The following is a 12,814-nucleotide window of genomic DNA, read 5'->3' as shown; positions in this document are numbered from 1 at the left end:
GCAAAAATGTGACATACTGTAAATGCTGCATCTCTATATTATTTACATATGGGTCTTGCGGGGCTTCACGTACAAAAACTCACACAAGTTTAGTCAAAGTCCAAAACAGGTATGCTTGTTGAATTTTACTCCATGAGACCTTTCAAATGACATATAACACACGATAATCTGAGCTGTATGATGTTTTTCATTTTTCAGCCAATAACTTAGCACTGCTTAGGAGTTAATCAAATTGGCTCTTAAGCTTTCAAATGACACCTATTTTGTGTTGATCAAGGCAGTAGTTCTGAAAAATATGATTATTATTATTATTTTATTTTTTTATGTAGCTAGGTATCGCTCACGGGCGGTACACTCCGGTTTAGCTGGATGATCAGCACTCATTTGGAGTTGAACAAAATGGTTGAAAAAAGCTGAGTTTCTAAGCTTTAAATGATACATATGTTATTCCTGTCAGTGGTTGCTTAGTAATTTGATTATGATTTTTTTCACGGGGGGTAGTGTACCGCCGGCGGTACACTTCAGGCTTAAGGTGTTAAAATACTTTATATTGTCTCAGACTAATATGCAGAGATGACAATAAATACACCATTCAAAGGTTGATTCCACCAAAAGCGTAAACACTGTGTCTCTTTGGTGCTATCAAAATATTGCTCTGTTTGTTTGAGCATCCCAGCATGATAACTCTGATTCAACCAATGGCATAAGTTTGAGGCGGAGCTAACTGTTTACCTTACCAGAAGAAGATCAGAGAAATTTGTCAGTTGATGCAGAAATTACACATTTTACCTTCATCACTTGATTGACTCACATATATATTGTGAATATATGCTATATATGCTCATATTGCTTGGATGTTTTATGTCTTGGAGCAGTTCATCATTGCACTCACTGACTCATTTTTAGGAAAGTCTTGCTCTTGTTATTGACTTCTTCTTGAATCTCTGCCATGGGCCCCTCCCTTATCATTTTTTCCAGAAACAAACAGGCAAGTCTGCCATTACATCCCCTTGATAAACAACTGAGGTACATGCAGAGCTGTTGTGGGAAACATTGTGTGTGGAACTATTCAGAGTTATAAAGGGCGCACACAATGCAGATTTATCTCAGTCTGAGGAGGCAACTCATGCTGCTGAGAATGCCATTTTTGTATGAAATACCTATTAATATACTATCATAGACACAGTAAATGTTGCGTTTAAAAAACCTTTAGCAGTGGATATTAGTAATCTGTGTTTGAAATTATATTTATAGAAATGCATATATAATATAAATATATTTTATTATATTTAATAAATTAACTTTCATTTATGGACCATTGTAGAAGACGGTCTATGACTATTGCCCTGGAATACAAAGTTCTGTTATGAAACTCTAGATGGCGCAGGCTGATAGGTCCTTAACTCAGTTTGCTTACAATCACATCATTCTCTATAGGGCACTGCTGATTGGTTCCTGCTGTATCAGTAGGCAATGAGTTCGCTGCTCAACCTTCAAATACTTGGTCAGCATTTGCTGTAGCAGTTGCGGCGCACTTTCAAAAACCCTCCACCTTCCCCAGCTCCACCTGTATAGATCTGCTACGGGTAATTCATGTACGCTATATTGTACAGCAGCAGCATGTCTTATTTCCTCACAGCAGCATGTCATGTATGTACTGGCAGTAGCAAGTCTGCAGCAGAAGCAGCAGCAGCAATAGCCAACAGCAGCAGCGTAGCAGATTTATTCAACCAAGACCAAACATATCAACATTGTCATATGGGTCATTGACAAATAAGGTTTTATTAAGTGTTAACAATGAGATGTGTTTTTTATAATCAATTAGCAATGCTTTTGTCATTTTTTACAAGATGGACAAAATTTGTCACCAAAAAAGTCATTCGGTTTAACCAAAATTTTGGTTTTACCGAATGACACTTCCCAGACAACAACATAGTGTGGCCCAGATCCGGCCCACATCAGGTAAATGTGGATTACACACGGACCAGATGTGGGCCGACACTATGTTGCTGTCAGGGTTATACCGAATGAAGATATTTTTAAACAATGCTAACAAAAGGACAATCAAACATTTTATATTTAGTAAAAGTTTTTAAAATGTTACAACATTTTCCATGTTTTATAGCGGTTATACCGAATGACCTGAAAACATGAATTTTTCAAATAGTTAAAAGAGAGTTAGTTACTTTGGTTCACGACCATGTGATCATTTGCAGGTGTCTGAATGATGTCACATCCTGTCACATGATATTGAATGCATGACTTGATCCAAAATGGTCCCTTTATATTAGTTACTTCTACACATAATTTTAGTACCATTTTGCAATATGTTGATATATGATAATATAAAATCATGCCAGAATTAAAAATATATACATTTATTACATTTTAAGATATTTTAATCACAAATTAAATGGCTGTATTGGCCTTTGGACGGTTAAACCGAATGACCTTTTGACACTTCAAAATCTTTAAAAATACATTTATATGTAGCAAAATATAATTAAAACCTTTTGGATTCATTAAAAGTGATCTAGTTGAACTCCCTTACATACTTTGGATGTTATATCTTTGTTTTTTTATTATTATTAAGACCTTTGGACAAAAAAAAAAAAAAAAAAGACCCGTCACTTCATTGACCCATATACCATACCAAACACTCAGAGAGGTGTAATGACAGAAATGCTCTAATTTACTCAATATATTATGTAGTCTTCTGGTTCAATTTATAATTTATTTCTATAAAATAAAAATTAATTATGATACTAATTCATTTTGATATTATTTACTGAAGAGATAAATAGGCATAATTATTCAAAATTAATGTAATTATTGATGTTTAGTTACAAAAGTTGGATTTTTTATATTTCTTTGCATAGCAATTATTTAAGTTATTGCAATCCAAACTTTAATTTAGCATCTATTCTAGCAACAGCTATTCAGAATTCAGTTCAGTGGCAAACATTAACATTAAATGAAGATTAAAAACATAAATAAAACAATTGAACAATATGCCTTAGAAAAGGTGAGGCATCTCTGCATTTACTGTATAAGTTCACACAGATTTTTTCATGTCTGCCTTGGAGACAGAGAGTGGCTTAGAAGATGCATTTAGAGATAAACCTGAGAAATACCCATGTAAAATAATACCTCAGGATCTTTCTCTGTCTTGTAGATCACAGCAAGTGCCAATTAGAATGCTTTTAACTTCAAAGCACAAAGAGACAATATAGTTGTGCGCTCTGAAAGCAACATTCCCCTAAAAATGATGTTCATTAGACTGCAAGTCCTTATTCGTAAGTGTACTCAGCTGCCATTCGCAGAATGCCTGTTAAATGTAAAAAAAAATCAGTAAATAAATAATAAAATGAAAACATACACAATCATCAATGCGTAATGCATTTTTTTCCCCTTTTGTTTTGTTTATTAAGCAGAAAAATTCACTCCTCATCAAATGATCCACGAAGCTACAAAGGAATTTGTCTTGTTTAAGTCTAGTTGTCCTAAGCATGTTTATCCAAGCGTTATGCAAGCACGGCAAGGCCTATAGATAAATAGCTCTGGTATATTATGCGATTTGTGTGAGTAGGTAAACAGCAGATGGCTAGGGAAGCCTTTTCAGCCCCTCGCGCTGTATTTACCTGCCCACCCGAATGACCCGTGTCATGCTGCAACTCCTCATGCAGGCATAAGCAATTGTTAACCATTTGTATCAGTTTTTTCGCCGTTCCAGCTGAGCGCGAGGCCAGCCGAGTCATCCACGGCACGTAGGAAAATTAGCTTGTTTATCAGCATTCTGTTTTCTTTTCCACCTTTCCCTCCCTCTGACATTTTAAATGTATACCATCCATGACTGATTCACTCACAATCAAAATGAGTTCGACCTCAATCACAAATGAAGGTATCGCGCCTCCGTAATCTCCATATTTTTGCAATTACACATATAATGAGTTGCATCGAGCTTGATGAGGACAATGGCCGGTTATGTGCTTGTCTTAAATGAGGAAGGTTACCTTGAGCATCAGTCATCTGTCCTGTTGACGGAACGTTTCGTCCAGAGAAGCATGACGTGTTGTTATTAAACATCGAGGCCTGCTGCTCGTTGCGCCTGTACTTTAGATGTGATTTACATAGGTGAATCCAAGGTGATTCATTATGGGTTTTTCCCATTTTGGTTGGTCTCAGCAAGTTTTTTTATTTTTTTTTATTTAATTCAACTTGCAAGCAAACAAATACCCGTCCTGGGCATCCCGTATGCTTTATCGTGGACTTTAAATAGCCAACTCCTGAAGACCTTGAGAGGGCAAAAAATCTTTAGTCATTCATTACCGCACTGAGGAAGTGTAGAACATTGATGGAATGTAATGAAAACTAATACTCTTTCTAGTCACTGTGCTATCTACAGATGTGTTTTATATCCCATTACTGCTCTAGAAGTGGCCACAGCTCTATAGCATGTTGGGAAAAGCATAATCCATTGGGAAATTACCCATCAGAAGTGCAATACTGTTATAGAAATGAAATTACAGAGGCACTTGTGAGTGAGTGTGTGTATACGTGTGCTGAGGTGCATGGAGGATATATGTACTCTATTTGATGTGTTCCACAAGGAGAATTCAAATGCGGCCCGGAGAGATGCTCATTTAAAATGTGTCCAACATGCAATGATTGATTGGCTCGTGCTATTGGCATGTTTGTTGGAGAGCGACAGCTGTCTCATCAGAAGACATTCTCTACATATAGATTGAAATTGAGACAATCAGCAATATTCACTAAAAAAAAAGGAAAAAAAAAAGAAAAATATAATTTATTACCCTTACTTAAATTAATTGAAATGTATTTCATTGAAATTAAATCAGTTTAGTTGGGTCAACATTAGGCCAACTTAATTTTCTATAGTATGTTTTACTTAACTTTATTACATTTGTCAAACTAAATTGTCTGTTATGTTAGTCCAACGTATTTTTTAAATAAATTTAATGAGGTTTAATTAATTTTCTGATATTTCAGACAAGCCCAATCAGAAATATATTTAAAATATCTTTAGTCCTCCAAGGTTTATAATGGTTGTGAATGGGGGGCTGTGTTTTGAAGCCAAAAAAATGCATCCATCCATAAAAAAAGTAATCCATACGACTCCAGAGGGTTAATAAAGGTATTTTGAAGCGAAGCGATGCATTTTTGTAAGAAAAATGTCCATATTTAAAACTTTATAAATTCAAATAACTAGCTTCCGACGGACGACCGTATGCAGAAAGTCGATTTGCAGCGGAAGACTTTCCTTTGACCTGACGCACAACGTAATGACGAACACGGAGGCGCAGAGAATAGAGCAAAACAAATCACTGGTCACAGATTTTTAAAAGAAATGTTTGAGGATTTTGATTTTTGACTTAAATTTGTTGCACAGCCCTATTTGTTTGAACCGCGAGAGGCGTCTAAAGCTTACGATACTCATATGTCCTGCGTCATACATCGCGTCATTTGCCGCAAATCGACATGCGCAGTATGCGTGCGGTCATCCGCTGGAAACTAGTTATTTGAATTTATAAAGTTTTAAATACGGATATTTTTCTTACAAAAATGCATCGCTTCAAAAGGCCTTTATTAACCCACTGGAGTTGTATGGATTACTTTTTTATGGATGGATGCATTATTTTTGGCTTCAAAACGCAGCCCCACATTATACCTTGGAGGACTAAGGATATTTTTAAATATATCTCTGATTGTGTTCGTCTGAAAGAAGATAGTCAAATACACCTATGGCTTGAGGGTGATTAAATCATGGGAAAATTTTCATTTTTGGATGAACTATCCCTTTAATACACACTTGCACACTTCAGCTGTAAGGAAATCACACACACACATAATATCATTGTTCGTTTTTAGACAACATTTTACCCGTGAACTGAGGTACACTTCAGTTTAATAGGATATGATGGACAATGCCTATATTTCAACTCCTCAATCCATTCGCATTCATATAATAAATGACGTCTGTACAAGGTGCTTCAGTACATTATATATGAAGCAGCAACATACAGTATCAAATCTATTATGAGTGCAGTAGTCTATGTGTGCTGCCTGTGGATATCACTGTCCACCTTTTAGGTGGTTTTGCAAAACGAATGTAAGAAGAACACAATTTCAAAATACCATTTCAGAAATGTATATCTGAAATGGTATTTTGTAGTTCCCCCACCCCTACAAGCACACTGACAGATGGTTATCCAAGAAGTCAAAAATACGATTATGGGTGATCTAATTGTTGTATAAATGCGCATACATAACATACTGCAAATTAATCTAATTTACAGAACCTTTAAACCCCATTTAAATATTTCATGTTGGGTAAATAAGATGATGAATTACAGATGGGCACTGCACCGAATGTAACAAAGCAGCTGATCTTCTCTCATATGATCTATAGTGTAACTCCCTTTATCAAAGGTTATTGCTGTTTTCATCAGTAATGCCTCCGATTTTCACCCCTTTGCTGCAGAAAATGAGCATCTCTCACTTGTTTAACTGTCAGATAATATGTTGCTAGCATGAATAACTTGAAATCTTACGCTTTGGTTGTTGTTGACTACAATAAATGTGATAATAATAAGGAGCAGTAGTTGGCAATTGGAGTGGAATTAAAAGACTTTACAGATAACTTTTTAAAAACACCTATTCTTTATTTCGCTAGAAGTATTTGTCATTGCACAAAGCAAGTGTTGTTGTTCAAGGTAGTTACAATAAGTTTTTAAAATTTGTTTATTTTTTCTGTAGTTTTGAGAAAGTGTGTGTAACAATGTTTAAGTTGTGATTTTTTTTTTTTTTTTTTTTTTTTGGCAGGTTTAACAAAGACTCAGATTTATTTATTTATTTTCCGCCCTGTTAAAGCTGGAAAAGGTCAAACACAACGAGCAAGCAAACATGTCAAGAGTTACATAATAAAGATTGCAGAACATTTTGACAGGCTTCAGCTAAAGTTTAAGACCTGCTTTTTAACCGCTGTGCCCTAAAGTAAGACCCTCAGCCTGGAATGCTTTAATTCAGCCGAAATCGCTCAACAAAAGTTTATATTTGGCCTTGGGTGGATGGGTCTATGCAGCCACAGAAAGGATTATATTACCACCAACTGTGTGTATTTAAAACCATACATCTCCAAAAGATTTTTTAGCACTTATAAACTGTGTTATCTGATAGTTATATCTTATAAATATATTGTCCATAAATAGCTTCAATGAAGTTAGCTTTATTACTTTATCAAGAGTCGTTGTTGACAAGCTACAGTTTTAAAGTAGATTCTCTAACACCGCAATTACATTTTAATATTATATTTTATTCTGTTAGCATTCATTCAGTGAAATATATGTATTTATATGTTACAAGGTTTTCTGAATGCACTGATGTGTCTCATATTGTCTCAGTTATGTAGAACTGAAGGCAAATTAATTATGTAGTCATAAATTTAGGTCAAATTCTTGTTGTGAGATTTAATGAGGGATCATACTGAATAGATCAGTATGAATAGATCATAGAGCAGAGAGCTTGCTAAATATTCATTTGTTTTGCACTCCTGAGGCATGGATCACATTGCAATATAAGCTCAAAACAGAGATAAATATTTATTTAATTTCCTTCACTTATGAATGACTCTTTTTGCACTGATTCATCTCCCAGTTTGATCTTGATGATAAAAAGTTGAACACAATACTTCATACGGTGACAAACGGCTGACTGTAATCACTCAGATATATCGCTCAAAGCACAAACATCTCTTCTGACAGAAAATGTCATAATTAATATGTTTTCTTTCCAGTGAGGCATTTGAACATTAAAGCAGAGCAAGAAGAGGAAAAAAGGTCATCGGATGCTTTTTTAAGCAGTGTAAATGCGGTGATAATGATTTTATTTTATAAACTTACTACGGCAGAAGAAAATGTTTTAAAACACATTTTAACATGTTGCAGCAACATTTTCATGTTGTTGTTAGCACATTTCCTTTCAAAAATCAAGTATACTTAAGTAAAGTTCAAGCATATTTTTTAAAGAATATTTTAAGTATACTTTTTAGTGTGTAAAAGTATACACTTTGAGTACACAACTAGTTTATAATTATTTTTTTATTGTTTTGTTTTTTGTACTGCAACTATACTACAAGAGAACAAATAGGTATACTGACATTTTACTACACTCTAAAAGATAATGTGTTGGCTCAACAAAAAAAAGCAACAGTTCGCATCAATATTTTTTTTTTTTTTGAGTTTTGACAACTTTGAGTGAATTTACGTTCAACAAGCTATACTGAGTTAGAGGAACTTAATAATTTGTAGAATAAGCAAATTTTTTAAGTTGATTACTCCGAAAAATTAAGTCGCTTCAACTACCTGAGTTGTAGCCCTGGAACCAATTAGCCTAATCTTATCTATTTCAGTTCAAATCAATATCAATCATACAGTAGCACATGCTAGCATGACTTATTTAACAACTGCGGGATGATGCTTTTATTTTGAAATTTTTCATTCAAATGTACAGATTATGTAACTAAATGCTGTAAATGCTCAAGAAATGTTGCAGTTTGCTCTCAATTTGTTTATACAGTCAAACCAAAGTTTATTCAGACACCTTGAACATTTCATTAATTAATACAGTTTATTCACTATAGTGTAAAAAAAAAAAAAAAATGGTAATTAAATATGACTCAGAAAGATATCAGAAAAAACATAACACTTAAGCAAAATATGGTCAGGTCAGAGTGTCTGAATAATTTTTGGTTCCAAATGTTTATCAGTTTTAATGGTAGTCCACTGTATGAACAATTTTTTGGGTATAATGTCACAGTTTACTTTATTTTGCTTTCCTCACTTATATAAATGAACTACAGTGTCCTGCACCCACTAGTAAAAAAAATATCAAAAATATAAAAAATGTCTTAATAATTTTTGGTTTGACTGTGTATATATATATATGTGTGTCTTGTTGAGATTTTGAGGTTAAAGAAAACATGTCTTGTATTTACACAAGATTTATTTTTTTTTTTTATTTTGTTTAGCCTACATTTATTGTTTCTGTGTGATTTCTAGAATGTTATACTGCAACCACAATGAAACATTAAAAGAATGTTGTAAAAAGCCTTGCTGGGCTTGCTGAGATGGAGTGTAACACTCTGTGTAAATGTATGATAAAACAATACCTCAGGCTCAGCAGTATTAATGATATGCAGTGCACTTGTTATTAAAGTTCCAAAACAGCGCCAGGAGTAACACAGATGGAGTCAATTAAACAACGAACAGGCTCATACACGTACACGTTTCATCTTTGGTCTTTTATCTCTTGTATGTTACTCCGTGGCTGTAATTAGCTGTACGCTCCTACTTGCAACATTATGTCCAGTGATAATAACAGTTATTTTCACGTGTGATTTCAAATAATTTACCACTTACTAGCTGAATCAATTTTGCACGTACCGTGTCCTTGGGTATTGCGTTTAATGATAAAGACGGTGCGGCATGTTAACTGCTTCACACTAATTTGCTTGTCTCACTTCTGGTGTTTGTAGGGAGCTGATGCCATCTACTCTGGAGGGACAGATCACAATGGAGAAGACACCCAGCTACTTTGTGACAAACAGCGCACCGAAGCGCATCCACACGATGGCGAGGGACATTAAACTAATCATAGTCGTCCGCAATCCGGTGACCAGAGCCATTTCGGACTATACTCAGACGCTCTCCAAGAGGCCCGAGATCCCTACCTTCGAAGTGCTGGCGTTCAAGAACCGAACGCTGGGCCTGATCGACGCATCGTGGAGCGCGTTACGAATAGGGATCTACGCACTTCACCTGGAGAGCTGGATGCAGTATTTCCCCCTCTCGCAGATGCACTTTGTCAGCGGAGAGCGGCTTATCGTTGATCCGGCCGGCGAGATGGCAAAGGTGCAGGATTTCCTGGGACTCAAGCGCATTGTTACCGACAAACATTTCTATTTTAATAAAACCAAGGGATTTCCATGCTTGAAGAAGCCAGAGGACAGCAGTACCCCACGTTGCCTTGGCAAGTCCAAGGGTAGAACTCACCCCAAAATAGACCCCGATGTTATTCGCAGACTGCACAAATTCTACAAGCCCTTTAACATGATGTTCTACCAAATGACAGGGCAAAACTTTCAGTGGGAACTGGAGGAGGATGGCAATTCGCCTGGCTCTCGGGACTGAAACCCCTGCTGCTCTCCGCACCACCAGCCTTCTCATAGCCGTCCCCTCGATCCGTGCTTCAACACATCAATCGATCGTTGCCGTCTTTGCGAAAGTGTGTGTACCCATAGCAAGAGTGCTAATCTGCTCTGTCAACCCCCAATACCAATGGTGTTTATGATGGCAAATGTTATTGTAAATATTATCCCGAACATAAATATATTTATATTTGTCAAGAGAAGAGGATTTTATTCATTTCGTTCAGAAAGAGTTGCTATTATGAATCATGTCTTCTATGATGATGCATGCGATGAGTTAAGTGTCCTTACCCACCATCACCCTGAGGGTTTTGTTTTTTAATCTCTCTCCCTCTCTCTCTCGCACACCAGCAGTGAGTGCCGTACAAATTGATAACCAAGGATCTTTGTGGATTCTGAAAACTAAAAACAACTACAATCAAATGCAGATCTTATTAATACAGTAATCCTATCAAATGAGAATGTTTCAGCTTTTTCTGCCCAAGTTTATGCATACAATTTTGTGGCTAATAACAATTCATATAGTTGGGTCCAAAAGCTTATACTTCTATATGCATATTTTTAATTATATCATATATTACAGTAAATATTATAGTATGCATTATCAGAATTTTTAATTAATTTTTAAATCTTAAAACTGGTAATTTCCATTTTTAATTAGATCTCAGGCTTTTGGACTGTACTGTGTATTTAATAAATTAGCTTGAAGAAATGCATAATATGCTGTGTTTCTTCAATTTGATCAATTGTTCACTTTTTTCTGCTATTCAAAAGTTTGGGATTGTTAAGACTTTGTATTGTTTTGGGGAAGAATTGTCTTATTCTCACGAAGGCTGCATTTATTTGATTATACAGTAGAAACAGTAACATTGTGAAAATGTTATTATTTTAATATATTTTAAAATGTAATTTATTCCTGTGATCAAAGCTGAATTTTCAGCATCATTACTCCAGTCTTCAGCGTCACATGATCCTTCAGAAATCATTCTAATATGCTGATCTGATGCTCAAGAAACATTTCTGATTATTATCAAAGTTGAAAACAGTTGTGCTGCTTAAAGGGTTAGTTCACCCAAAAATGAAAATAATGTCATTAATTACTCACCCTCATGTCGTTCCACACCCGTAAGACCTTCGTTCATCTTCAAAACATAAATTAAGATATTTTTGATGAAATCCGATGGCTCAGTGAGGCTACTATTGAGAGCAAAGCCACCGAACCTCTCAAGATCCATAAAGCTACTAAAAACGTATTTAAATCAGTTCATGTGAGTTCAGTGGTTCTATCTTAATATTAAAAAAGCAACGAGAATACTTTTTGTGCGCCAAAAATACAAAATAACGAATTTTCAACAATATCTCGCGCATGGCCGATTTCAAAACACTGCTTCATGAAGCTTCTGAGTTTTACGAATCTTTTGTTTCGAATCAGTGATTTGGATCTCCTATCAAACGGCTGAACTGATACTGAATACTGATTCGATTCGTAAAGCTCCGAAGCAGTGTTTTGAAATCGCCCATCACTAGATACTGTTGAAAAGTCGTTATTTAGGTTTTTTTTGGCTCACAAAAAGTATTTTTATCGCTTTATAATATTAAGGTAGAACCACCGAACTCACATGAACTGTTTTAAATATGTTTTAGTACCTTTATGGATCTTGAAAGGTTCAGTGGCTTTGCTCTCAATGCAGGCCTCACTGAGCCATCAGATTTCATCAATACTACCTTGATTTGTGTTCTGAAGATGAACAAAGGTCTTACAGGTGTGGAACGACATGAGGGTGAGTAATTAATGACATTATTTTCATTTTTGGCTGAACTAACCCTTTAATATTTTTGTGTAAACCATTAACCTTTTTTTTTTACATTATTAATCTATTTACTATCACTTTTGATCAATTTAATGTGTCATTGCTGAATAAAATTATTAATTTCTTAATATAAAAATCTTACTAACCCCAAACTTTTGAACGGTGGTAACAAAATTATCTTTTAGACATCTGCCATGCTAATACAGTGGTATTCCTTTAAGTTCTATTAATATGGTAATCATACAGTACCATGGTATACAGCACCAAGGTTATATACAGTATGTATAACATGACTGTACAAGATCTGCAGAAATATTTTCATTGTATGAGTGTGGATTCAATGGATGCCAGTTCAGAATAATATGTGATATGGTATGTAAGTGATTAAGCAGCAAATCACCTTTTTCTTTTATCTCAAAGAGAAATTTAGTATTTTTTAAATAATTTCTGACACTGTGGGACATTTTGTGTCATTAATCTCAACCTCAAGCCATCTCTTATGTGAGCTGATCACAGCCACTAAAACTGTCATTCTCACAATCACTGCTTATTTAAAAAAAATCCAAAGTGTTGCACATATGCTCCATTCCTGCTTTATTTTATTTTATTTTATTTTTTTAATGCAGCCACTGGCATAGTGATACAGAAACATGATAATGAGTGTAGCACCAGTGCTGGCGGAGGGAGCAGCAGGGAGTTACCAAACATCTGCTGTAACAAAGTGCTGTCATTATAGACAAATGGGACATTAAAAGAGATTCCTGTGAAAATCATCAAG

General features: G+C 35.2%; 1 protein-coding gene across 1 annotated transcript in view; it reads left to right on the top strand.

Annotated features, from left to right (window-relative positions):
- hs3st4 (heparan sulfate (glucosamine) 3-O-sulfotransferase 4) overlaps positions 1–11,117 on the top strand; it is a 137,966-nt gene extending 126,849 nt beyond the window's left edge. Inside the window, exon 2 of the mRNA XM_048193411.1 lies at positions 9,554–11,117. Coding sequence (XP_048049368.1) covers positions 9,554–10,208 — 655 coding nt within the window. The 3' untranslated portion in view covers positions 10,209–11,117. The remainder of the gene's footprint in view (positions 1–9,553) is intronic.
- Positions 11,118–12,814: the final 1,697 nt, after the last annotated feature.

This window comes from Megalobrama amblycephala, linkage group LG1 (genome assembly GCF_018812025.1).
Source record: "Megalobrama amblycephala isolate DHTTF-2021 linkage group LG1, ASM1881202v1, whole genome shotgun sequence".
NCBI lineage: Eukaryota > Metazoa > Chordata > Actinopteri > Cypriniformes > Xenocyprididae > Megalobrama > Megalobrama amblycephala.
This window is presented reverse-complemented; position numbering and strand designations above follow the sequence as displayed.